At 41.5% G+C, this 20926-nt stretch overlaps 1 protein-coding gene and 1 non-coding gene across 19 annotated transcripts in view; both read left to right on the top strand.

Annotated features, from left to right (window-relative positions):
• The window catches only part of huwe1 (HECT, UBA and WWE domain containing E3 ubiquitin protein ligase 1), a 39172-nt gene extending 19911 nt beyond the window's left edge, over positions 1–19261 (top strand). For 17 of the 18 annotated variants that reach the window (XM_023956592.2, XM_023956588.2, XM_078950648.1 and 14 more), the window contains 44 exons: positions 110–191; positions 650–826; positions 919–1467; positions 1592–1787; positions 1939–2106; positions 2192–2340; positions 2447–2513; positions 2629–2852; positions 2951–3162; positions 3293–3475; positions 4379–4551; positions 4632–4771; positions 4907–4982; positions 5192–5290; positions 5425–5552; positions 5639–5795; positions 6034–6262; positions 6387–6565; positions 6649–6738; positions 6972–7132; positions 7286–7325; positions 8611–8979; positions 9146–9356; positions 9799–9923; positions 10000–10220; positions 10346–10737; positions 10925–11567; positions 11667–12372; positions 12464–12552; positions 12724–12880; positions 12991–13123; positions 13251–13453; positions 13552–13781; positions 14829–14931; positions 15239–15388; positions 15489–15734; positions 15823–15940; positions 16021–16161; positions 16242–16529; positions 16629–16734; positions 16835–16952; positions 17258–17439; positions 18145–18335; positions 18422–19261. In XM_023956592.2, coding sequence (XP_023812360.1) covers positions 110–191; positions 650–826; positions 919–1467; positions 1592–1787; positions 1939–2106; positions 2192–2340; positions 2447–2513; positions 2629–2852; positions 2951–3162; positions 3293–3475; positions 4379–4551; positions 4632–4771; positions 4907–4982; positions 5192–5290; positions 5425–5552; positions 5639–5795; positions 6034–6262; positions 6387–6565; positions 6649–6738; positions 6972–7132; positions 7286–7325; positions 8611–8979; positions 9146–9356; positions 9799–9923; positions 10000–10220; positions 10346–10737; positions 10925–11567; positions 11667–12372; positions 12464–12552; positions 12724–12880; positions 12991–13123; positions 13251–13453; positions 13552–13781; positions 14829–14931; positions 15239–15388; positions 15489–15734; positions 15823–15940; positions 16021–16161; positions 16242–16529; positions 16629–16734; positions 16835–16952; positions 17258–17439; positions 18145–18335; positions 18422–18524 — 8704 coding nt within the window. In that variant the 3' untranslated portion in view covers positions 18525–19261. The remainder of the gene's footprint in view (positions 1–109; positions 192–649; positions 827–918; positions 1468–1591; positions 1788–1938; positions 2107–2191; positions 2341–2446; positions 2514–2628; positions 2853–2950; positions 3163–3292; positions 3476–4378; positions 4552–4631; positions 4772–4906; positions 4983–5191; positions 5291–5424; positions 5553–5638; positions 5796–6033; positions 6263–6386; positions 6566–6648; positions 6739–6971; positions 7133–7285; positions 7326–8610; positions 8980–9145; positions 9357–9798; positions 9924–9999; positions 10221–10345; positions 10738–10924; positions 11568–11666; positions 12373–12463; positions 12553–12723; positions 12881–12990; positions 13124–13250; positions 13454–13551; positions 13782–14828; positions 14932–15238; positions 15389–15488; positions 15735–15822; positions 15941–16020; positions 16162–16241; positions 16530–16628; positions 16735–16834; positions 16953–17257; positions 17440–18144; positions 18336–18421) is intronic. The other variant, XM_023956590.2, reaches the window with a different exon arrangement.
• On the top strand, positions 7434–7527 carry mirlet7g (microRNA let-7g). The gene has a single exon (NR_107105.1). It is a non-coding gene; the product is annotated as a microRNA let-7g (primary transcript).
• Positions 19262–20926: the final 1665 nt, after the last annotated feature.

Raw genomic sequence — 20926 nt, 5'->3', positions numbered from 1 at the left:
AGTGTCTTCAACTCATAGACCAGAATCTTAAAATTGCTGTTTTACAGTCCAATCATATTTCTCTTGCATCTAAGTTATGAATTAGGATTCATTCTAAATTTTCTTAAAGGTGGATCACACCTGTTTTGTTGATCATTGACTTCTATGAGAAGATGGCAGTTTCCTCAAAGCGAAGAGAACAAATGAACAAGGTAAGACATGAGATCAGAACCACAGTAAAGATTAAAAGAAAAACACATCTGTCCTTTTCTCCCAATTGATAGATAGCACAAATACTTATATGCTTATTTTTCTTCTTCTGCTTCTGAATTATCATATCAAGAAATCTCAATAGTTTCATTTAAGCAACTCACTTTCTCCAATCAAAGTATGTTTTCAATTTAAAAAAAAAAACAACTCAGTCATTTATAAAAACGGATGAAAGTACAGCATACAGTCCAAATAATGCAGAAACACTAATGCTGTTTTACCAAGGTGCAGGCAGTGTTATGTTTTTGTTTTCAGATAATGTTCTTAAATATTCCAATTTGCAAAAACCACTAATGGTCAAATGTAATTTTTTACAAGAAATGTTTTACTATATAAGCCATTTACTAAATGTGCTGTTCTTTTTAAATGGTTTGTTAATTGTGTTTTTCTTTTTTTTTAGTATCTGCAGCCGAATGGGAATAACTGGCGTTGGTTTGATGATCGTTCAGGCCGCTGGTGCAGTTACAGTGCCTCCAACAACAGCACGATTGACTCGGCATGGAGGGCTGGGGAAAGCAGCGTCCGCTTCACAGCTGGACGACGGAGATACACTGTGTTGTTTAACACTATGGTGCAGGTATGTACATCCAGTCCCTGTGCTTCCAGAAGATATATAGGCAGATGTTTTATAGTTTGTAATTGGCTTAACAAGATCATTTTGTTTGGCAGGTGAATGAAGAGACTGGGAACAGAAGGCCTGTGATGTTGACTGTCCAGAGAGTTCCTCGAATTAGCAAGCCTCCAAAGACTGGCAATGTTCCTGACTCTGAGAGATCAGAGGGAGACAAGAGTAAAGTAGAAGAAACTCAGACGGATCTAGACTCTGGAGCTACAGTGGAGATCAAGTCTAAGGAGGATTCAAGCCAGCTGAAGGAGACCACTTCTGGCCCCTCATCCACTGTGGAGTCCGTCTGGTCTCAGGGAACCGACATTGTAGTTAAAGGCTTGACTGATGACATGATCACCGTTCTTATTCGGGCCTGTGTCAGCATGATCAGTGTTCCAGTGGACCCTGATACTCTTCATGCGACACTTCGTCTCTGTTTACGTCTTACCCGCAATCATCACTATGCAATGATGTTTGCTGAGCTGAAGAGCACTCGAATGATTCTTGGGCTAACACAAGGCTCTGGTTTCAATGGATTCACCCCACTTGTTACCCTGCTGTTCCGGCACATCATTGAAGATCCAGCTACACTACGCCACACCATGGAAAAGGTTACTTTTGTACTTTTCTGTTTAAGATAAAGAACAGTTTAGTTATGTCTTCTACATACTGTGTTCCAAAATGTATGGCTGTTAAAAAAAGTATATCCTAAGTTTGTCAAATATGTTTTCAAAGGTGGTGAGGTCAGCTGTGACCAGTGGGGCAGGTAGCACCACCTCTGGAGTTGTGTCCGGCAGTCTTGGTTCCAGAGAAATCAACTACATTCTACGTGTGCTGGGCCCTGCAGCCTGTCGAAACCCTGAGTGCTTTATTGAAACAGCCAGCAACTGTATCCGCATTGCACTGCCTGCACCACGTGGAGCTGGAACAAGTGAGTGCAGCGATGATTCCATTATATAAAGTAGCTTTTAAACACACAGAATCATGCAAGTAGTGCTGCAAAAATTGTTTTCAGTTAGACTTAAATTTTTTTGACCATGACGTATTACTTTACTTATATTATACTTCCTTGGTTTTCACAGCTTCTGATGATGAGTTTGAGAACCTACGGATTAAGGGACCAAACGCTGTGCAGCTGGTGAAGACTACTCCTCTAAAACTCTCTCCCTTACCGTCCATTCCCGACACAATCAAAGACGTCATATATGACATGCTCAATGCCTTGGCTGCCTACCATGCTCCTGAAGAACGTAGGACATTTTCACAAGATCCTACTAGTTAGTCATAATGGATTAAGGTTTTGTTATTTAAGGTTTATTTGTGTCTCTGTTGCAGCTGAGCGTACAGAAGAACGTGCTTCAGCCGTACCTGGTGGTCAAGATTTGTGCCAGATTTTGCAGGATGTCGGAGACGATGTCTACCAGCAGTACCGTCTCACACGTCAGGGAAGTGACTTTGATTCCCAGTCAGCATTTCATATTAACGTGAGTCTCTGTGACAATTGAAATGTATAATTTAAATAATAAGTTCTAAAAACAATGAAAATAACAGTTTATATGTTTATAATTGGGCTTCATTTGTTTCTTTAAGGCTCAAGTCTTTGCTGCCGATGGGGGTGTAGCTGAATCTTCCCAATCTGCCATGCCGCAGGGAGAAGGTGGGGTTATGTTTGTTTTATCTTACTGAATTTATTACTTAACTGAAACGATCTTTTCTAGTAGGAAGTTTTACATCAAATTTAAATCATTTAAAATCTGTTTGACTTATATCAGCTTCAACACCAGAAGAGATGCGGGAAGAAAAGAAGGAACAGGAGGGAGACAAAAGTACCAGCTCAGAAGAGAGCAAAGCAGCCAAAGTAAAAGCGAGCAAGCCTTTAATGCCAGTGTCTACCATCCTGAGACTTCTGGCAGAGTTGGTACGCTCCTATGTGGGCATCGCCACACTAATTACTTCCTACTGCTACACCGCTGGACAGTCTGAGCTCATTAAAGAGGTGCGTAAAGATGATCTTTTTTCTTGAATGAATTTTTCTATCTTATACTTCCATAATTCATTTCCCTTTACCTGTTGGGTTTGTTCACCTGTGAACAGGACTGCAGTGTTCTGGCCTTTGTGCTCGACCACCTGCTGCCCCACACACAGAATTCGGAGGACAAGGACACACCGGCTCTGGCCCGTCTGTTCTTAGCCAGCCTGGCAGCTGCCGGCACAGGCACTGATGCCCAGGTTGCTCTGGTGAATGAAGTAAAAGCTGCCCTTAGTCGTGCCCTGGCAATGCCAGAAGGTGCTGAAAAGCATGCCAGGTAACAGAAAAGTGTTAATTGTTGTTGTTTGTAGCATGTAGCGTTGTTGCTTTTTGTATTGATCTTAAGTAATTAACATGGCTTGGTTGGAGTTTCTTCTCATTCTTACCTTTTCACGTTGCTTTTACAGGCTGCAGGCAGTGATGTGCATTATCAGCACTATCATGGAGTCGTGTCCCTCCACATCCAGTTTCTACAGCACAGCAACAGCCAAGACACAACATAATGGCATGAACAACATCATAAGGCTCTTTCTGAAGAAGGGATTGGTCAATGACTTGGCTCGTGTGCCTCACAGCTTGGATTTGTCCAGGTAAGCTTTAAAAATTAAAGAGAAAAAAAGGATGAGAATCTGTAAAAAATAAAGGGATTTCTTTTCTGAAGTAGTGGGAACAGTCACTATACCCAACCAAAACTCTGCTGGAATGTTCTTGTACTTAGTTTATTTTTATATGTAGAACAAGAATCCTATTTAAACATCTGTTACATGGGTGTCTCTATCATGGGTGAGCTTAGTCCTAATGAACAATCCAAAGATATAGTTCTTATAGAAATAGTTCTTATTTTAAGCAAAGTAGCAAACAAGCTGCTTGGAGTCTGAGCCCAATTTATAACAAATTATTTTAATTTAAAGGCTAACCCTGGGTCTAAGAGCCTCGTGTCACAATATTTATCACTGTTTTTCTGACATCCAACTGAGTTTGCAATTATTTATGTTAAAAAGGAAAAAGGTTGTCTCATCTAGGAGATATTGTGTTAGCAGGTCTTGCCAGGCTTTCACATTTGGATAAAATAACCTAAAAAAATAACTGAAACTGCATTATTTTTTAAAGGATTTGATTTGTCTGAATAAATGTAAAATATTTATGTGCCAAAAACAAATCAACCTAAAAGCTTGTAATGTGCCAGAGTGTTTATACTGTCATTTTATTTAATGTTTCTTAAATCATGTTTTCAAGTTTGTTTGTTTTTTGTTCTGCAGTGTAAATTGATTGGAAACTGAAACCGAAAATATATTTAAAGAAGTTCTGGTATTGTTCATTGTAACACCCCCCCCCATGGTGTTTTAAAGACTGTGTCATTTTTAATACTATAAACTACTTGTAGCTTCAATTCAATATCATTGAACCCTAAAATGGTTTTATATAGTACACGCGATGATGCTGATAAACAGTGGGTTTGCTAAATAATTACATGTTAACTTCCTATTCTCTAGTCCCAACATGGCCAACACGGTGAATGCTGCACTGAAGCCTCTGGAGACTCTTTCACGCATTGTTAACCAGCCCAGCAGTCTCTTTGGTGGCAAAGCCGGTTCCAGTAAGACCAAGACAGAGCATGACACTGTGGGCACTGCCAGGGACAGCAGTAGCAACACGCAGGACCAAGGTTTGTTCAAAAATGAAAACCGAGGGAATGCAGTAGCACTCTGCGATGTGATGGATGCTAAATTGTTGTATCCGTCCCAGGAGAGTCTGGTGAGACTGAGCCAGTGGATGGCAGCCACAGGGTTCAAGGAACAGACGGTGACTTGATGGATGGAGAAGCAGAAGGAGACACAGTGGTTATCGCTGGTCAACCAGAAGTTCTGAGCACACAAGCTATGCAGGCATGAGATGAATGAAGCACTCATAAATATTCAGCCAGAGCTCCTTATCTCTAATTTCTGTTCCATAATGTGTAAAAGATAAATGTGACACACTAGACTTTAACAGAGTATGAATGACTCTTTCCATTAATACAGGTTGAGAATGAGTTGGTGGACCTTATTGATGAGCTGTTGGAGAGAGATCCTAACACAGTCAACAGTACAATCATTGGTGAGTTAAGAAAACAAGGAAAGAAAAGGATTTTAAGTACATCATAAGCTGTGCATTTGTTTTCCTGAAGCTATAGAAGCAATGTTGGAGAAGAGAAATGTATTAGCAATACTGCAGTTCTTAATGCTCAATGTCGGTGTTGTATATGCTTGTATTGCAAACCGCTTACAGCTCAAAGCACGCACCTTATTACATGGTTTTTAATATAGTGGGAACTAGTGGAGAAGATGAGTCACAAGAGGATGTGTTGATGGATGAGGCCCCTTCCAATATTAGCCAAACGTCAACCCTTCAGGCTAACCGCGAAGGTACATGTGCATCATAAAACACAGCTCATGAAGCTTTCTAAATCTAATAAAACAGAAAACGTACTTCAGAAAGAATGAATGTAATAAAAACAGACTCCAACACAGCATATTTTTCGTTTTTACATTTTTCTCAGACTCTATGAACATTCTGGAGCCAGAGGATGAAGAGCACACACAAGAAGAGGACTCCAGTGGTAGTAATGATGATGAAGACAGCCAGGATGAAGAGGAGGAGGAGGAAGAAGAGGAGGAGGAAGACCAAGTATGATTAATCCATTTCAAAGATGTTAAAAATGACTTGATTTTTTTTTTTTACTGCAGGCTCATTTCTCTTTGTGGTTTCTAAAGGATGATGAAGAAGGAGACGAGGATGATGATGAAGGATCTGAGATGGAGCTGGATGAAGACTTTCCTGACATAAACACTGCCCCGCACATCCGCTTTGAAAGATTTGACAGAGATGATGATCTTATTATAGAGTTTGACAACATGTTTTCCAACAACTGTAAGCAGGATTTCTTAAATTTATTCAAGTCAACCTCCATGTTTATACAAAAATGTAGTTTATCTTAATAAAGGACTCCTATTCATTCTTTTATAGATATATTTATTTAATTGTAGATCATTCATTCATCTTAGCAATATACATTGTAGAAGGCAAATGAGTCAAATGCATCATCCTTAAACTCTTATCGGTTGTTTTAATCTTTCTTTCTAACATTGGTTTTGTTTTTCTCTGTCAGCTGACATCCCTCCATCTCCAGGCAACATCCCGAGTTCACACCCACTCATGGTGCGCCATGCTGACCACAGCTCCCTGACTTTAGGAGTAGCCGGCACTAGCAGTCGTTTGGCACAGGGTTTGGGCCGCAGCCAACGAACTTTACGTCAACTCACTGCAAACAGTGGACACACTATCCATGTCCACTACCCACACAACCGCCAGCCCAACCCCCCTCTGATATTGCAAAGGTGAAGCTCTTGAACACTTTGGTGCTGTGTTAAGCAGTATGTGTTTTGGAGCACCTGACTAATAACCTTTTGTTTTTCTATTGGAATAACAATAGAATGTTTGTTGTCTTTTATTTTGTTTTAGACTGTTGGGCCCCAGTGCTGCTGCAGACATTTTACAGCTGTCCAGCTCTCTCCCACTGCAATCCCGCGGTCGCGCCCGACTCTTGGTGGGAAATGAAGATGTGCATATCATTGCCCGTTCAGATGACGAACTGTTGGATGACTTCTTTCATGAACAAAGCAGCTCAGGGGGCCAAGCAGGCATGTTTACAATGATCATTTTGCAATCGATTGATTTATAGCGTACTGTTCAAGATGTTGAACATTGTTTGATTTCTTTTAAGGTACCCTTTCCAGCATTCCCACTGCCTTAACTAGATGGACAGATGAGTGCAAAGTGCTTGATGCTGAGAGTATGCACGACTGTGTTGCAGGTAATTACAGTAAACTATAAACTGATTTTCATTGATTTGCAAGTTAATTTCTTTTTCCCAATGCGTCCTTATGCAAAGCAAGTTTGTATTGTTAGTATTTAATAGCTTTTTAGTTCTGCTTTGGGGTTTACACAACACTCAAGCCCACACAACTGTACTTCAAAAGTACTTGTTATAGCTCTGAATCTAAAAAAGAATGAAGAAACGATAAAGAAAATGCCGTCTCCCTTCAGTTGTGAAGGTGCCCATCTTGCAACACCTGGAAAGTCTCAGAGATGAAGAGCTGGAGGAGCGTAGAGAGAAGAGGAGAAGGCAGCTGGCTGAGGAAGAAGAGTCCAAACAGAATGACAGAAGAGCCTCTGGAGCAGAACAGGCCAGGGAGCAAACTCTGCAGGTTGGAGAATATTGCATGCATGTTGACTCTTTCTATGAAGAATTATGAGATGTATAGCCTTTCTAGTTGCAGAGAGTTTAGATGGAACATGTACGGGTTTATGTTAACCTTATGGCTCGATCAGTAATGCACCTTTTTTTTGTGCGTCTCCAGAGTTCTGGACTGGGCGCAGTGAACTGTGAGAACGCAGCAGGTACTGATATTTTTAGGTTTTTCTTTTTAAATCTCTAAACTCTGTGACCAGATTTGGATTTGACAGCTCGGTGAAGGCTACCCAGGATCAAGCAGCCAGCCTGCTGTGCGTGCTGTGGGATGAGGTAGTAGTTTGTATAGTTTTAGGATCACACCAGATCTGGGAGATAACTATACAGTCTACTGTCTTTCTTATAGCAACGCCATACCGGCTAGACTATCAGCTTGATTTGGTACAAAAAGAGCTGTACATATTTGATTGTGTCTGAATTTACTTTTTCTTGAGATTTATACATTAAAAGAAATTCAATACTATTTATATTTCTGACCTAATGTGGCTTTATTGTCCTCCTCAGAGGAAATCATTATTGGATTAATATTTTATTTTATTACATTGTAGATGAAAAGTGCCTCTTAAAAAAATGTTCCTTTTGGTGATATTTCTTGTTGAATAACTTTTAGTTAACTTAAAAGAAAAAGGGGGGGGGAAATGCCCACAAAATAATGGAATGTCTCCATTTACTCCACTATTGTAGCAAAAGTGGCAATCGTGTAATAATCAGACTTTTATACCGAATGGGCAATGCTTCAAAAATGTTCAATTAACTACAGTGTGTCTCCATAAACTGATCCAGGTTAGTTTTTAACATATTGCCACCACCTGCAGGTTGCAGACTGGGTGTCATCCTTTTTTCAGATTCGTGACTCAACGTCTGTTCATTTTTAGGAAGAATAATTTCCTAAAAATCTTTAACAACACAACTGTCAGCTTATTGAATGCCAATCATTTCATCAAGTATTGTTTATTCTCTTCTCTTTGAGGGCTTCCTTGTTTTTATGTTTTATTGCAGCATTTTTAACCTTTAAGAGGTCAACTCTTCAAAATGTGGATTTTCCCTCAAGTGATATCTTCAAAGTATCTTTGAAGTATCTGCTTTGCTTCAGGTGCCTGTTCTGCGGTGAGGTAGTAAGTTGTGTTGTTGTTGGGGATCAAGTATGTGCACCCCGCTCAGGAGATAACTATACAACTTACTGCCTTCCTCAGTAGAGGCCTAAAGCATCTGTGTCAGAAAGCGATAATACTCTCAAGTGTTTCTGTTTAACTTGTCTTGTTTTTATTTGTCATTATATTAGAACAACAAAGCTGTGTTTAAATGTGCACCTCTGAATAAAAGTGATAACTTCAGACCTGTACTACTAACATATGCATTGGTATTTTCTTTAAAAATATAAAAGATTTTCGTGTTTTAAGTTTTTCTTTTATTTCTTCTCCCTGGATGTTACAGACCATGATCAGGGTCAGGGTGGTACAATGTCATGTCTGGACCCTCCCAGAGTCTCAGAGGGCTTTCTTACTGCTCCCCCATCTGGAGAGGTTACTCCTACAACACCGGCTCCTCATGAACAGGCCTTAGTCTCTTTGGAGACTGCTATAAGTCAACAGGTCCACCAGCCAATAGCTGACCTGTTGCTGGCAGAGTCGCACGCAAGCTCTCTGGCTGCTCTTTCAGGGGCTGCCCTGCCGTCACTGTCTGCAGCCGAGAGGGCAAATGGTGAAGCAGAAGCATCTCAAATGGAAATGTCTCCAGCACCCACAACCGGTGAGAGAGTCGGAGGAAGTGGCAGTGGAGGAGCGTTGGATGAAGGCAGGGAAGGTAGACTTAAGTTTAAAAAAGACAAAACTTTAAAATATCAGCCAGCTAAAAAGTCCCTGCATTTAAAGTTGTGGAAATATTGAAATAATACAAGTCAAAGCTGGAATTAGTTATAACCTTAAATATTTTTTAAGATCTGGTAATCTATCACTCTTTCTTCATTCAGCCTCTCTAAGTCCAGACATTGTAGAAAACTCAGAGCCTACGGTGGTTGGCGTGTCACAACTCGAAGGCTCCCCGATGGATACCAGCAGCCCTGCCTCTGCTACTCAGGAAGAATCTGCTCCCAACCCTCCCCAAACCACCCAGCTTTCTCAGGAGTTGTCTGGCAGTAGAGAGAGTGGGCTGACTGACAGACAGACTGATGCTGAAACAGGGTAAGTCTGTCCATGAACTTGAAAGTCTCCTATTGGTGAAATTATTTGTATACTTGTCTACCCTATTCATTATTGACTTGTTGATTGGAGAATAGTTGTTGATTGGTTAATAGTTAATAGTTAGTAACTTAATAGTTTATTTGCTGAAATAAGACATAAAAACATGCTTATACAAGACAAAACACGCAGTCTAATTAAAAAAAACAACTGTACCATTTCCACAAGGAAAACTAGGCATTCCTGGCCTAGTGGCCAGGAATGCCTAGTTTAGGTCAGTCTGTTTAGTCAAAGTTTAGTATTTTCTTATTGAATCCTATGCATCTATGATCCTTTTGATTGTATGTCCACTTTACAATTACGGGTACGAAGCCATTGAACCGACTGTTGTGAATTTGGGCTATGCAAATAAAACTGAATTGAATTTTTATTTAATTTTCTTTAGATCCACATCTGTCTCATCCCCTGGGGAAACGATGCCAAGAAGTGATAGTGCTGAAAGTCAATCCCAAGTCATTCAGGAAGAGCCCCTCCCATCCACCAGCAACGACGAGGAGGATCCTCTTGCAGGTAAGTTACCTTTCACTTCTACAATTTGTTTTGTGCACAATAACATGCATAATATCTGTACGTTCTTTCATGATAGGCATAAGTCTGCCAGAGGGTGTAGATCCCTCCTTCCTAGCAGCTCTTCCTGAGGACATTCGTAGAGAAGTCTTGCAAAATCAACTTGGCATCAGGCCACCTTCCCGTCCTCCAGTAGCCACGAATTTACCCACCTCAACTGCACCTGTGCTAGGAGGACCAGGGGTCACTGAGGTCAGCCCTGAGTTCCTGGCAGCCTTACCCCCTGCTATTCAGGAGGAGGTAAGACATATTTAAATGTAGCTTACCGCGCTCAGTTGCAAAGTATCTGTTTATGAAATCTAACTTACAAGCAAATAAATTCTAATCAGGATTGTTTTTATTAACGATGCCTTAAAATGTCCTAGGTTCTTGCCCAGCAACGAGCTGAACAGCAGCGAAGGGAGCTAGCCCAGCAGCCTCCACAAGGAGACACTCCTTTAGATCCAGTCACCTTCATCCAGACGCTGCCCTCAGAGCTTCGCCGTAGTGTTCTTGAAGACATGGAAGATAGCGTCCTGGCTGTCATGCCCCCGGACATTGCCGCGGAAGCCGCCGCGTTACGTAGAGAACAGGAGGCACGTCAGCGACAACTGATGCATGATCGGTTCTTCAGTCACAGCTCATCTTCAGCACTCTCAGCCATCTTGCGCTCGCCAGCTTTTACCAGTCGTTTAGGGAGCAATCGTGGGGTTCAGTACACTCGACTGGCTGTCCAGCGAGGAGGGACATTTCAGATGGGTGGAGGAACAAATCACAGGTAAAATCAATACCTTAAGATCTTGCTTTGAGTGCTGCTTTTCTGTATAAATGTGAAGTATTTTCATATGTAAATGCTAGTTATGTTGCAAAAAAATTACACATTGTCTTCATCAAATAATACAGTACCTCTGATATCTTGAAAGTTAAAGTCAAGACTGAATAATAGGATTGTTCTGTCTCATTAGGCCAACCAGTTCAACTGTGGATTCTTTGTTGCGGCTGCGTGGACGTTTGCTGCTAGACCATGAAGCCTTGTCCTGTCTCCTGGTTTTGTTATTTGTGGACGAACCGAAGCTCAACACCAGCCGTCTCCACCGCGTGCTCAGGAACCTCTGCTACCATTCTCAGACTCGGGGGTGGGTCATTCGCAGCCTGTTGTCTATTCTCCAGCGCAGCAGTGAGAGTGAAGTCTGCGTAGAGACATCACGTCTGGAAGACTCTCGTGGCAAAAGGAGCACTCAGGCGGGCTGTGGAGGGAAAGGGTCAACCTCTTCCTCCCTCTCCTCATCTTCATCTTCTTCCTTAGAGCTTTTGAACAGGGTTGAGTCTCGTAGCTCCAGCCAGCTTTCCTGGCTCTCCGTCTCCATGGATGCAGCCTTGGGCTGCCGAACAAACATTTTCCAGATTCAGCGAGTATCAGGTAGAAAGCATGCTGACCGGCATTCAGCTGGTAGCTCTGCAGGATCTGGAACGCTGGGAGGTGGAGTGTCGGGTACTGCATCAGGTGTTGCATGTACAGGTGGAGGAGGGTCTACAGTTCACATTCACCCACAAGCTGCTCCTGTGGTCTGTCGACATGTATTGGACACGCTTATTCAATTAGCAAAGGTCAGTGTTCTTGAACTGTCGAAGTTTATCAGCTTTTGCTGCGAGTTGTGTAGCTGAATCCAGAAAATTCACTTTATTCTTTTTCTTTTATTACTGCAGGTTTTCCCTAGCCACTTCACCCAGCAACGCTGCAAGGATTTGTTGTTTTTATCTTCTGATATCGATTCTCGCCTTTGTTCAGGCTCCTCCGTGGGAGGAAGCGGAACTGGAAGCTCGAGGCCTGGGTCTCAGGCCAATCCCAATGCCTCAAACACCCAGAACTCACTGATTTCTTCTGCTATGACTGCTCAGTCTTTAGGCATCTCAACAGATTTTTGGGACCTGCTGGTAAAGCTTGACAACATGAATGTCAGCCGAAAAGGCAAAGCATCTATGAAGTCAGTACCCCTAGGGGGCAGCGCAGAGGCAGAGGGAGCCCAATTTAGTCTAGAGACATCACCACTTGGCCAGCTGATGAATATGTTGTCTCATCCTGTAATCCGACGGAGCTCTTTGCTCACTGAGAAGCTCCTGCGTCTGCTGTCCCTCATATCCATTGCCCTGCCTGACAACAAAGCCACTGAGGTACCTGCAGGCCACCCTACTCCACAGGCGGTCAACTCCAACACAGCAAACTCAGGAGCTACAGCTGCAGCACAGGGCACAGCACCACTGGCCTCTGTGCAGCCTGCGGTGACTGTCCCAGCGGCTTCTGCAGGAGTTGCAGCCCAGAGTACATCCTCAGGAACAAGTGTACCATCTTTCGGGGCATCCTCTACTACTACTACAATCTTTATACCTACGCCCACTGGAACAGCTTCTACAGGTACAGTGGAATAGCTCAGATTAATTTGAACCTGCTACACTAAGTTTTATTAGTGAATAATGGTCAGTTGTGTGGTTGGATGTTAAAACAGGAAAGCAAAGGGGTACCACTGGAAATGCAGAACTTGACAAGATGGCTTCCGCAGGTTTAACAGAGAAACAGCTTCAACTGTCAGTGGAGGTATGTTGAACAAACACCTTTTATCATGGGGAAGCAATTGTGTCTTATGTAAAAGAAAACAATAGTTTTGTTTCTGTCAGAGTATGAGCTTACAGTATTACTTTTCTGATATGTTTTTTTTTTTTGCAATTTTGTTCATATTCCTTTTTCTTTCTTGTACCTCTTTCAAAGGTCTTGACATCTCACTCGTGTTCAGAAGAAGGTCTGGAGGATGCTGCTAACATTCTGCTGCAGCTCTCAAGAGGAGACAGTCCCACTAGAGACACAGTCCTCAGATTACTCCTGAGTGGAGCTAGACACCTTGGATACACTCTTTGCAAACAGATCGGTAAGTTTTAGGAATTTTCTTTTCTTTTTTGTCTTACTATTGGTAATTTTTTTATATTAGTACACTTTCCCAACAGACTTTAAACCATTGTTTTCCATCTCTCTGCTCAGGCACACTATTGGCTGAACTTAGAGAGTACAACTTGGAGCAGCAGAGACGGGCACATGCTGACTCGCATTCACCAGATGCACCCCCTGATGATGCTTCTATATCAGCCAAGTTGAAGGGCAAGATGACCAGCAGGTTAGCGAGTGATGTTTTGGAGTAGCCAGTACAGTCATTTCACACAGGCAAAGATAACGAACTCTTTCTGTTTTTGTGTTCTAGCTGCATTGTTTCTTAACTTGTGTGCATTTTTGTTGTTTAATAGGTTTGATGGGTCTGAGAGTGTCGTGATTGTAGCTGCACAAAAGCGCACACTTGGAGGCCGTGAATTGCAGCTTCCCTGTATGAGCTCACTGACGTCAAAGACTTCAACACAGAAGTTTTTCCTGCGAGTTCTGCAGGTTATCATCCAGCTACGTGAGGACACCAGACGTGCCAACAAAAAGGCCAAGCAGACTGGGCGATTAGGTAAAAGCTAGATGACCGCAGTAGTTTTAATTTGAGTGGGCAGTATTTTTGTGGCTACATTGCCTCTCTCATGACTTCGTCCCTTTATTTTAAACCAGGCTCTACCAGTTTGGGCTCAGCCAGCAGCATCCAGGCAGCAGTGCGCCAGCTTGAAGCAGAGGCCGATGCCATCATCCAGATGGTGAGAGAGGGGCAACGTGCCCGGCGGCTCCAGCAGACACCATCATCTAGCGTCTCTTCTGCCGCCGTGGCTGCCGGCCCCTCTGTGGCTGCCTCCCATGCTCCCACTGGTGCTGCTACCCCTGCTGGCACGGCTGCCGCCGCTACGGTTAGCATGGCTACACTGACAGCAGCCATACTCTCACCTCATCATTTTTACCGCAGGAGGCCATTGAAATGACGAAAAACTTTAGATTTAAACAGCAGTGGTCACCTGCTGGCAAAAATTGGCTGTAATGTCTGATTTGACTCTTTGTTGAAGTCTGTTCACTGTAGGGTCTTTAGAAGAGAGTTTAACTTTTCTTATCCAGTGTTGCAGTGTGCTGCCATCCCCCATTTGCTAACTCAACTCTTGCTCTGTGATCGGATTTATGTGGCTATTATTACCAAAACAAAGAAAAAGGTGCTAATGAATCAGTGTTTTAAATTATTTATCTGATATATCTCTGCTGTTGCCTTAGGTCTAACTTATATTCTTGGAAAAGGTTGTAAATCAAACAGCATGCTGTATTTTTCTGGATGCAATTAATTATTTTAGGTGTAGTAAAATTTATGATCACCAGCAAGAAACTGCCTTCCAGCAGTTTGTTCCTACCACAAATCTGAAGGCATCACCTGACCCCCAAGCACTGAACCTGATCCAAATTCATGAATGAGGTTTTAATAACTCGACATTGGACAACTGGCCTCTGATAAGCTTTATAACTAATGATAAAGAAGAAATATTTTAAAACGTATTATTTAATTCTTTATAACCTACACTTGTGCTATTTGTTATGATGGAATTTTTTTCAAAATGGTATTTTCACCCATGCAAAGCCACAGCTTAGTTGTAAATTGGAAAAAATCTTTTTAAAAGCTAGAAGGAAAAAAAAATGCTACATTTTCCTCTAATGACTTCAATAGTTTGATCAAAGTTGAAGAATAAAGCTTTTAATTAAACTGAGGTCGTTTGACCAGCTGTACACCAAATATTGGGTTGCCGCCTGCACTGAGGATACCGGTTTGCTGTCTGGTTTTGCTTCATGCTTCTCCCCCTATCTGCCCTTCCAAATACTTCCCCTGTCAGTGGATCATGGGAATGTGATGTGCATGGCCGTGTTTGCTTGAACTCTTTGTAGTTTTTCCTCATTCATGTCTGGTTTGCTCTTTTTAGTCTGAAGTGCAGTCATTGCCGGAATCCCAGGCAGCGCAGAGAGACGATTCTCCAATGGATGTGGACCAGCCGTCTCCCATAGAGCAGGACTCTGCACCTCTGGGTATTAACCATTACCACTCAGCTTATTAGTAATAATGTAAAGCCCCCGCTTATTTTCTGGTGTGTTTTTCCGTTTCTCTTCCCATCATATTTTGTACATGAATCCATAATTCCACCATATCCACTTAAAACAGTTAGTCAGTCTCTATCTTTATATATTTATCCTAAAAATTGTAAATATTGAAGTAAAAAAAGTTAACCTTTTCAATAGCAGATCTACAACAATCAGATGGCTTGTTTTATTTAAAACGTGATACGTGACGGGGTGAATTGTTGCATACAATTAAAAAAAACAATCTGTTCTCTAGATGAGGAGGGAAACAGTCAGACTGAGGCTGAGGAGAGACTCCCAGATCTTCCTCTGCTCAGTGAGCAGCTGCTGTTGGATGAACTATGGGACATGCTTGGGGAGTGCCTAAAAGAACTGGAAGAGTCCCATGACCAGCATGCTGTACTGGGTAGGTGGCTTTGTTTTTGAAAAATTATTTCAAACTATCTTGTGTTAGTTTGTAACTTGATTGTGTTTCCATAACTGATTGTATCCTTTTGGTGGTCCAGTTCTCCAGCCCGCTGTAGAGGCTTTCTTTCTGGTCCATGCCACTGAACGTGAGAGCAAACCTCCTGTCAGGGACACACGGGAGAGCCAGCTGTCGCACATCAAAGACGAACCCCCCCCTCTGTCACCAGCACCTCTCACACCCGCCACTCCATCATCCCTTGACCCATTCTTTTCCAGAGAACCATCCTCCATGCATATTTCTTCAAACTTGCCACCAGACACTCAGAAATTCCTGCGCTTTGCTGGTGAGTGTGATGCTAACTGGAGAATAAATACACCTTTTACTTTTTAAAGGCATTTTCTGTTTACAATGAGGCTCTTTCTGGTTTTTAGAAACTCACCGTACAGTCCTCAATCAAATCTTACGGCAGTCTACCACCCACTTGGCTGACGGGCCTTTCGCAGTTCTGGTTGACTACATTCGCATTCTGGACTTTGACGTGAAGAGAAAGTATGGGGATTGTTTTTCAGCTCCACTTTGTGTGTTGACATCTAGATCCTGTATGTCGCTTATGCTGTGTCACTCCGCAGGTACTTCCGCCAGGAGTTAGAACGGCTGGATGAAGGCCTCAGGAAGGAGGACATGGCTGTGCATGTGAGACGAGATCATGTGTTTGAGGACTCCTACAGAGAATTGCACCGCAAGAGCCCAGAAGACATGAAGAACAGGCTGTAAGCTTCATTGCTTTTTTTTTACTTTAGTTTCTTCTGTTCTAAATCACTCACAGAACTTTACTCATGATCTCTTTCAGGTACATTGTGTTTGAAGGAGAGGAGGGCCAGGATGCTGGTGGTCTGCTGAGGGAGTGGTACATGATCATCTCCAGGGAGATGTTCAATCCTATGTATGCTCTTTTCCGCACTTCACCTGGAGACAGGGTCACCTACACCATAAACCCCTCCTCTCACTGCAATCCCAACCACCTCAGCTACTTTAAGTTTGTGGGCCGCGTTGTCGCCAAGGCGGTTTATGACAACCGGCTACTGGAGTGCTACTTCACACGCAGCTTCTACAAACACATTCTGGGCAAGAGTGTCAGGTATTTCAGCAGCTAGCAGGTTTTGCTTATATCGATGAATTGAAATGTTGTTGTGGGGTGGTGTGAATTAATTTATGGGCGTGGTCTTGGTTTCATCAGGTACACAGACATGGAAAGTGAGGATTATCCATTCTTCCAAGGTTTAGTGTACTTGCTGGAAAATGACGTCTCTACACTGGGCTATGAGCTGACATTCAGCACTGAGGTCTGTGCTCCTATTTTCTTTCAATATGCAGTTGTTTGATCACATGACGAATCTGTTCAGCGGGAAAGGAAATCATTGCTCATATTTTGTTGTTTTGCAGGTCCAGGAGTTCGGAGTTTGTGAAGTGAGAGACCTGAAGCCAAATGGAGCGAACATTCTTGTCACAGAGGAAAACAAAAAAGAATATGTTCATCTGGTGTGCCAGATGAAAATGACAGGCGAGTTTGTTTCCATTTCAAGTTTCACATGTAAACCAATAGGATGTGCTCATGCAAATTGTATTAATTACTGGTTAGATGAGTGTTTTCTGTTTGACTGTTCTGAAGTGTGGCAGTAGGTGGCAGCAGTCTTATGTCAAATATTTGGCACAGAGATGTTTCTGGAACCAAACGGCTTCAGCTGTACCCTTTAATGAAGCCGTAGCGCTTTGGATTTTCCTCTCCGCAGTCTTAATTAATACTCATTTAAAGGAGTAGCAGTTTTATGCCAAATGCTAATATTTACACTTGGATTTATTTTCCAGGGGCAATTCGCAAACAGCTGGCAGCCTTTCTGGAAGGATTCTATGAGATCATACCGAAGAGGCTGATCTCCATCTTCACCGAGCAGGAGCTGGAGTTGCTCATTTCTGGCCTGCCCACCATTGACATTGATGATCTGAAGGCCAACACTGAATATCATAAATACCAGTCCAGCTCCATTCAGGTATGATGGGTTTTTTAAAACCTCCTAAACTAGTACAGATTCTTAATTGATCGGTCTAATTATGAGTCAGCATTTAGTTGTTCTGTTACCCAGTGGCTTTGAAACAAAAAAGGTGTTTATGTTAAACTGGCATCCAGTCGTGGAGTTCAACTCTCAAGAAAAGAGGATCAATAGTTCTTTTATTTGATTACCTTTATGGATAGAAGTGCCGGTCTTGATTATGAGCACAGAATAAAAAGAGGAAATGTGAGGAAAAACAAAATTAAGTTTATTCATAAGAACTGCTAAGCTGTAAACTTTAAATTACATTTGTATTGCTGGTGAACTGAATCCATACCCTTTTGTTTATTTGAAGAAGTGGAACTGGCATCGTCTGGTTTAGTTGTAAAACATTTTAGCAGACCTGACTGGTAAAACTTAACTTTGGACATGACTTGGCAAAGCTTCACAGAATTCGGTTCCTTGGGGCAAAATTTACGCCCAGTTGCCCTGAAGATTAGAGTCCTGTCATGACCTGGATGACTGAGAATCTCCATGGAGCTCTTGGCGGAGATTTAATGCCATGAAGAAGCAAAACGCCAGACTTGATTTATTCTGCTGGTTTTGATTATTTGTTCGGATGTTTTTTTTAACAATTTCTTTCATTCAGAAAAAAAAAGTATATTTTTCTCATTTGTACTACTTTGTTTCTGCTTCACATGTTAGATCCAGTGGTTTTGGAGGGCCTTGCGCTCTTTCGATCAGGCAGACCGGGCCAAGTTCCTGCAGTTTGTCACCGGCACATCCAAGGTTCCACTCCAGGGCTTTGCTGCGCTGGAGGGAATGAATGGCATTCAGAAATTCCAAATCCACCGTGACGACCGGTCAACAGACCGTCTACCATCTGCTCACACCTGGTAAATGTTTAGATGGTTTAAAGCAACCTGACAAATGCTGCAACAAGCCATAAATACAACAACTTTCTTTATTTCTTTCCCTTCAGCTTTAACCAGCTGGACCTTCCAGCCTATGAGAGCTACGAGAAGCTGAGACATATGCTGCTGTTGGCCATTCAGGAATGCTCAGAGGGATTCGGATTGGCTTAAACCACAAGACTCAACAGACGCAGACATGCATACACCTAATTTAGATTTGCCTATTCCTGATGCATTGACACTGACAGCCTCTGAACATTCACCCACCATTCTAGACAGTTCTGGATTATCCGTTGTATGGCCTAGTCTTGCTGGTTTCTACTCTATATAAAGCAGAAAGGAATCAGCAAGTGAAATAGACTGATTGACATGCGAACAACACAGAGCTTCATTCTGACACATTTGTGTCTCCCTTCCCAATTTATGGCAAATGCAAGCAAAAAGGTTCAGAGGATAAGACATGGACTAATATAAAATGTTTTCTTCATTTAGTTTGATTTATCTGTACAAAAGGTTTGGGAGTTTATTATGTAAAATCTTTTTTGTTCTCTGGCTGTGTAAAAAGAAAAAAAAGAATGTTTGAACAGGATGGTTATAAAACCTTTGGGGAAAATTGTTGTGTTTCTTGTTGCAAATTTATGACCTCGCAAGCCTTGACATTTTTATTGGGGGGGGGGGGGGGGTGTAAGAGCAACAAGCTTTGGAGATATTCAGAAAACTGCACTTTTTGAAGTTTTGTGGCATTTTTAAGGAAGGATGGAACAAAAATATGAAGAGAAAAGCTGAAGGTGATTTTAAGAAAACTAACCACAAATCCTAGAGTATTTTTGGCTATTAAATCGCTGACTCAGCCCTGAGCCTTTGAATCAGAGTGGAATAACTGACATGAATAAATGCATCAAATTTCATATATTGTCTCTCAACAGTGTTTCAGCTGGTTTCTGCACCCGATTTGTCTCATCCAAATTATCCCGTTACTGCATGATTGGGAATTCTGTCGGAAAAAAGCCCAACAACAAAAAAAGTATTTTTTAGATATGTCGTACTAGATCGTCCGGAGCTTTTTTTTTAAAGCAGTCACTGGAACAGTAGCTCACAGCAGCATCACTTCCTCCACACTGATTGTGTTGTTGGTGTTCCTGTCTACTTTGACTGATGTGGCTGTTCATCAACACGTGACTGAACAGAGCAATGCTGAAGCATTATGCTAAGCTTCTCGAGGTAAGATTAGTAAAGCAGTTTCTTAACACATCCTGAGGGATAAAGTGTAGCTGTGGAGAGAGATGTTTCTAAAGTTAAAGACAGAACTTCTAGCTTGATTCTGCGAAAAATGAAACTGGTCCAAATGGGCTCATTAGGTTTTAGCGTTTCTTCAGCTGCATCTTTGTAATTGATTCCAAACATTATTTGTATTTCTAATGCCATCCCAAAATATTCATCCCAAGGGTCCCTGAAGAAGAAACAGTCACACATTTAGCAAAAAAGCTCTTTTAAACTAATGAAAATTCATAGGAAGTCAGATTCATCATTGATTTTTCATATTAGAACGATTTCTATTAGAATGGGACAATGTGACGGTAATAAACTATAGCAACTGGCCAGGTTGACAAACAACATTCAACACAAGAACACTGAATAATGCAACACACACTTAGTTTATAAAGAACAGATTGGGGACCTGTGTTCACATCATTGTAGCAACATTGTAAACCAATTCTGAAAAAGAAGCTTCAAATCTTATCAGACAGGTTTAGGTTGTCAATCTGCAGCTAAAATGGATTTATGGGAAATACTGAGGCAGAAGAAGGAAAGGCGTCTAAGCAGTTTATATGATTTCATCTCATTTGTTATCCCAATTGGGAGGAATGAAAGATGCAAACCTCTATACATTTTTAATTTAGGGAACAGGAACATCCAAAACAGTTTAAATTCTTCTAAACCTTCCTGTTGTATGTTGCACTGCAGATACTGTATTGCTGTAGTAGTACATAAAATAAGGGTACACTATACATTATTTTGAGGCACCAATAAGCTTTTACAACCAAACCAAACAGAATCCACGGATTCACCGAGTCTTCATATGTAGTCAGTCTAGACAGAAGGGTGTTTGGTTAAAAACTCATTTGGACTTTTTCTCTACTTGATTCAGGTTTCCAAAACTCACAAAGCTTCAATTTTTAAACAACAAAAATTTATGAAAATTTCTTCACAGCCGTGCTCAACAAACAACCAAAAAAAGAACTGTTCAGTGGATTTTTCTCCAAAAAAAAGGGAATTTATTAAGGTTTGAAGATAAATGTGTTCAATCTGCCACGTGTTTGGTTCAAATTAGTTTTGAAAAGGATCATTGTTATTTTTACAATGATGTAAAAATCTACTTTTTAATACAACTTCTCTAAAGAAAAACTTGAGTCTTAAAAAAGAAAAAGGTAAAATGATCCCAAACTGTAATAAATTAAAGATCACTGATTATTTGAAGTAATCTCTTACTTAAAAATATTGTGATTTCAGATTGATTACAAATTAAATTACCTAAGAATTAAATTTAAAAAAATTAAAAAGCTTCAGAAAGA

Source organism: Oryzias latipes, chromosome 7, assembly GCF_053564925.1.
Source record: "Oryzias latipes strain Hd-rR chromosome 7, Olatipes_Hd-rR_3.1".
Lineage (NCBI taxonomy): Eukaryota > Metazoa > Chordata > Actinopteri > Beloniformes > Adrianichthyidae > Oryzias > Oryzias latipes.
This window is presented reverse-complemented; position numbering and strand designations above follow the sequence as displayed.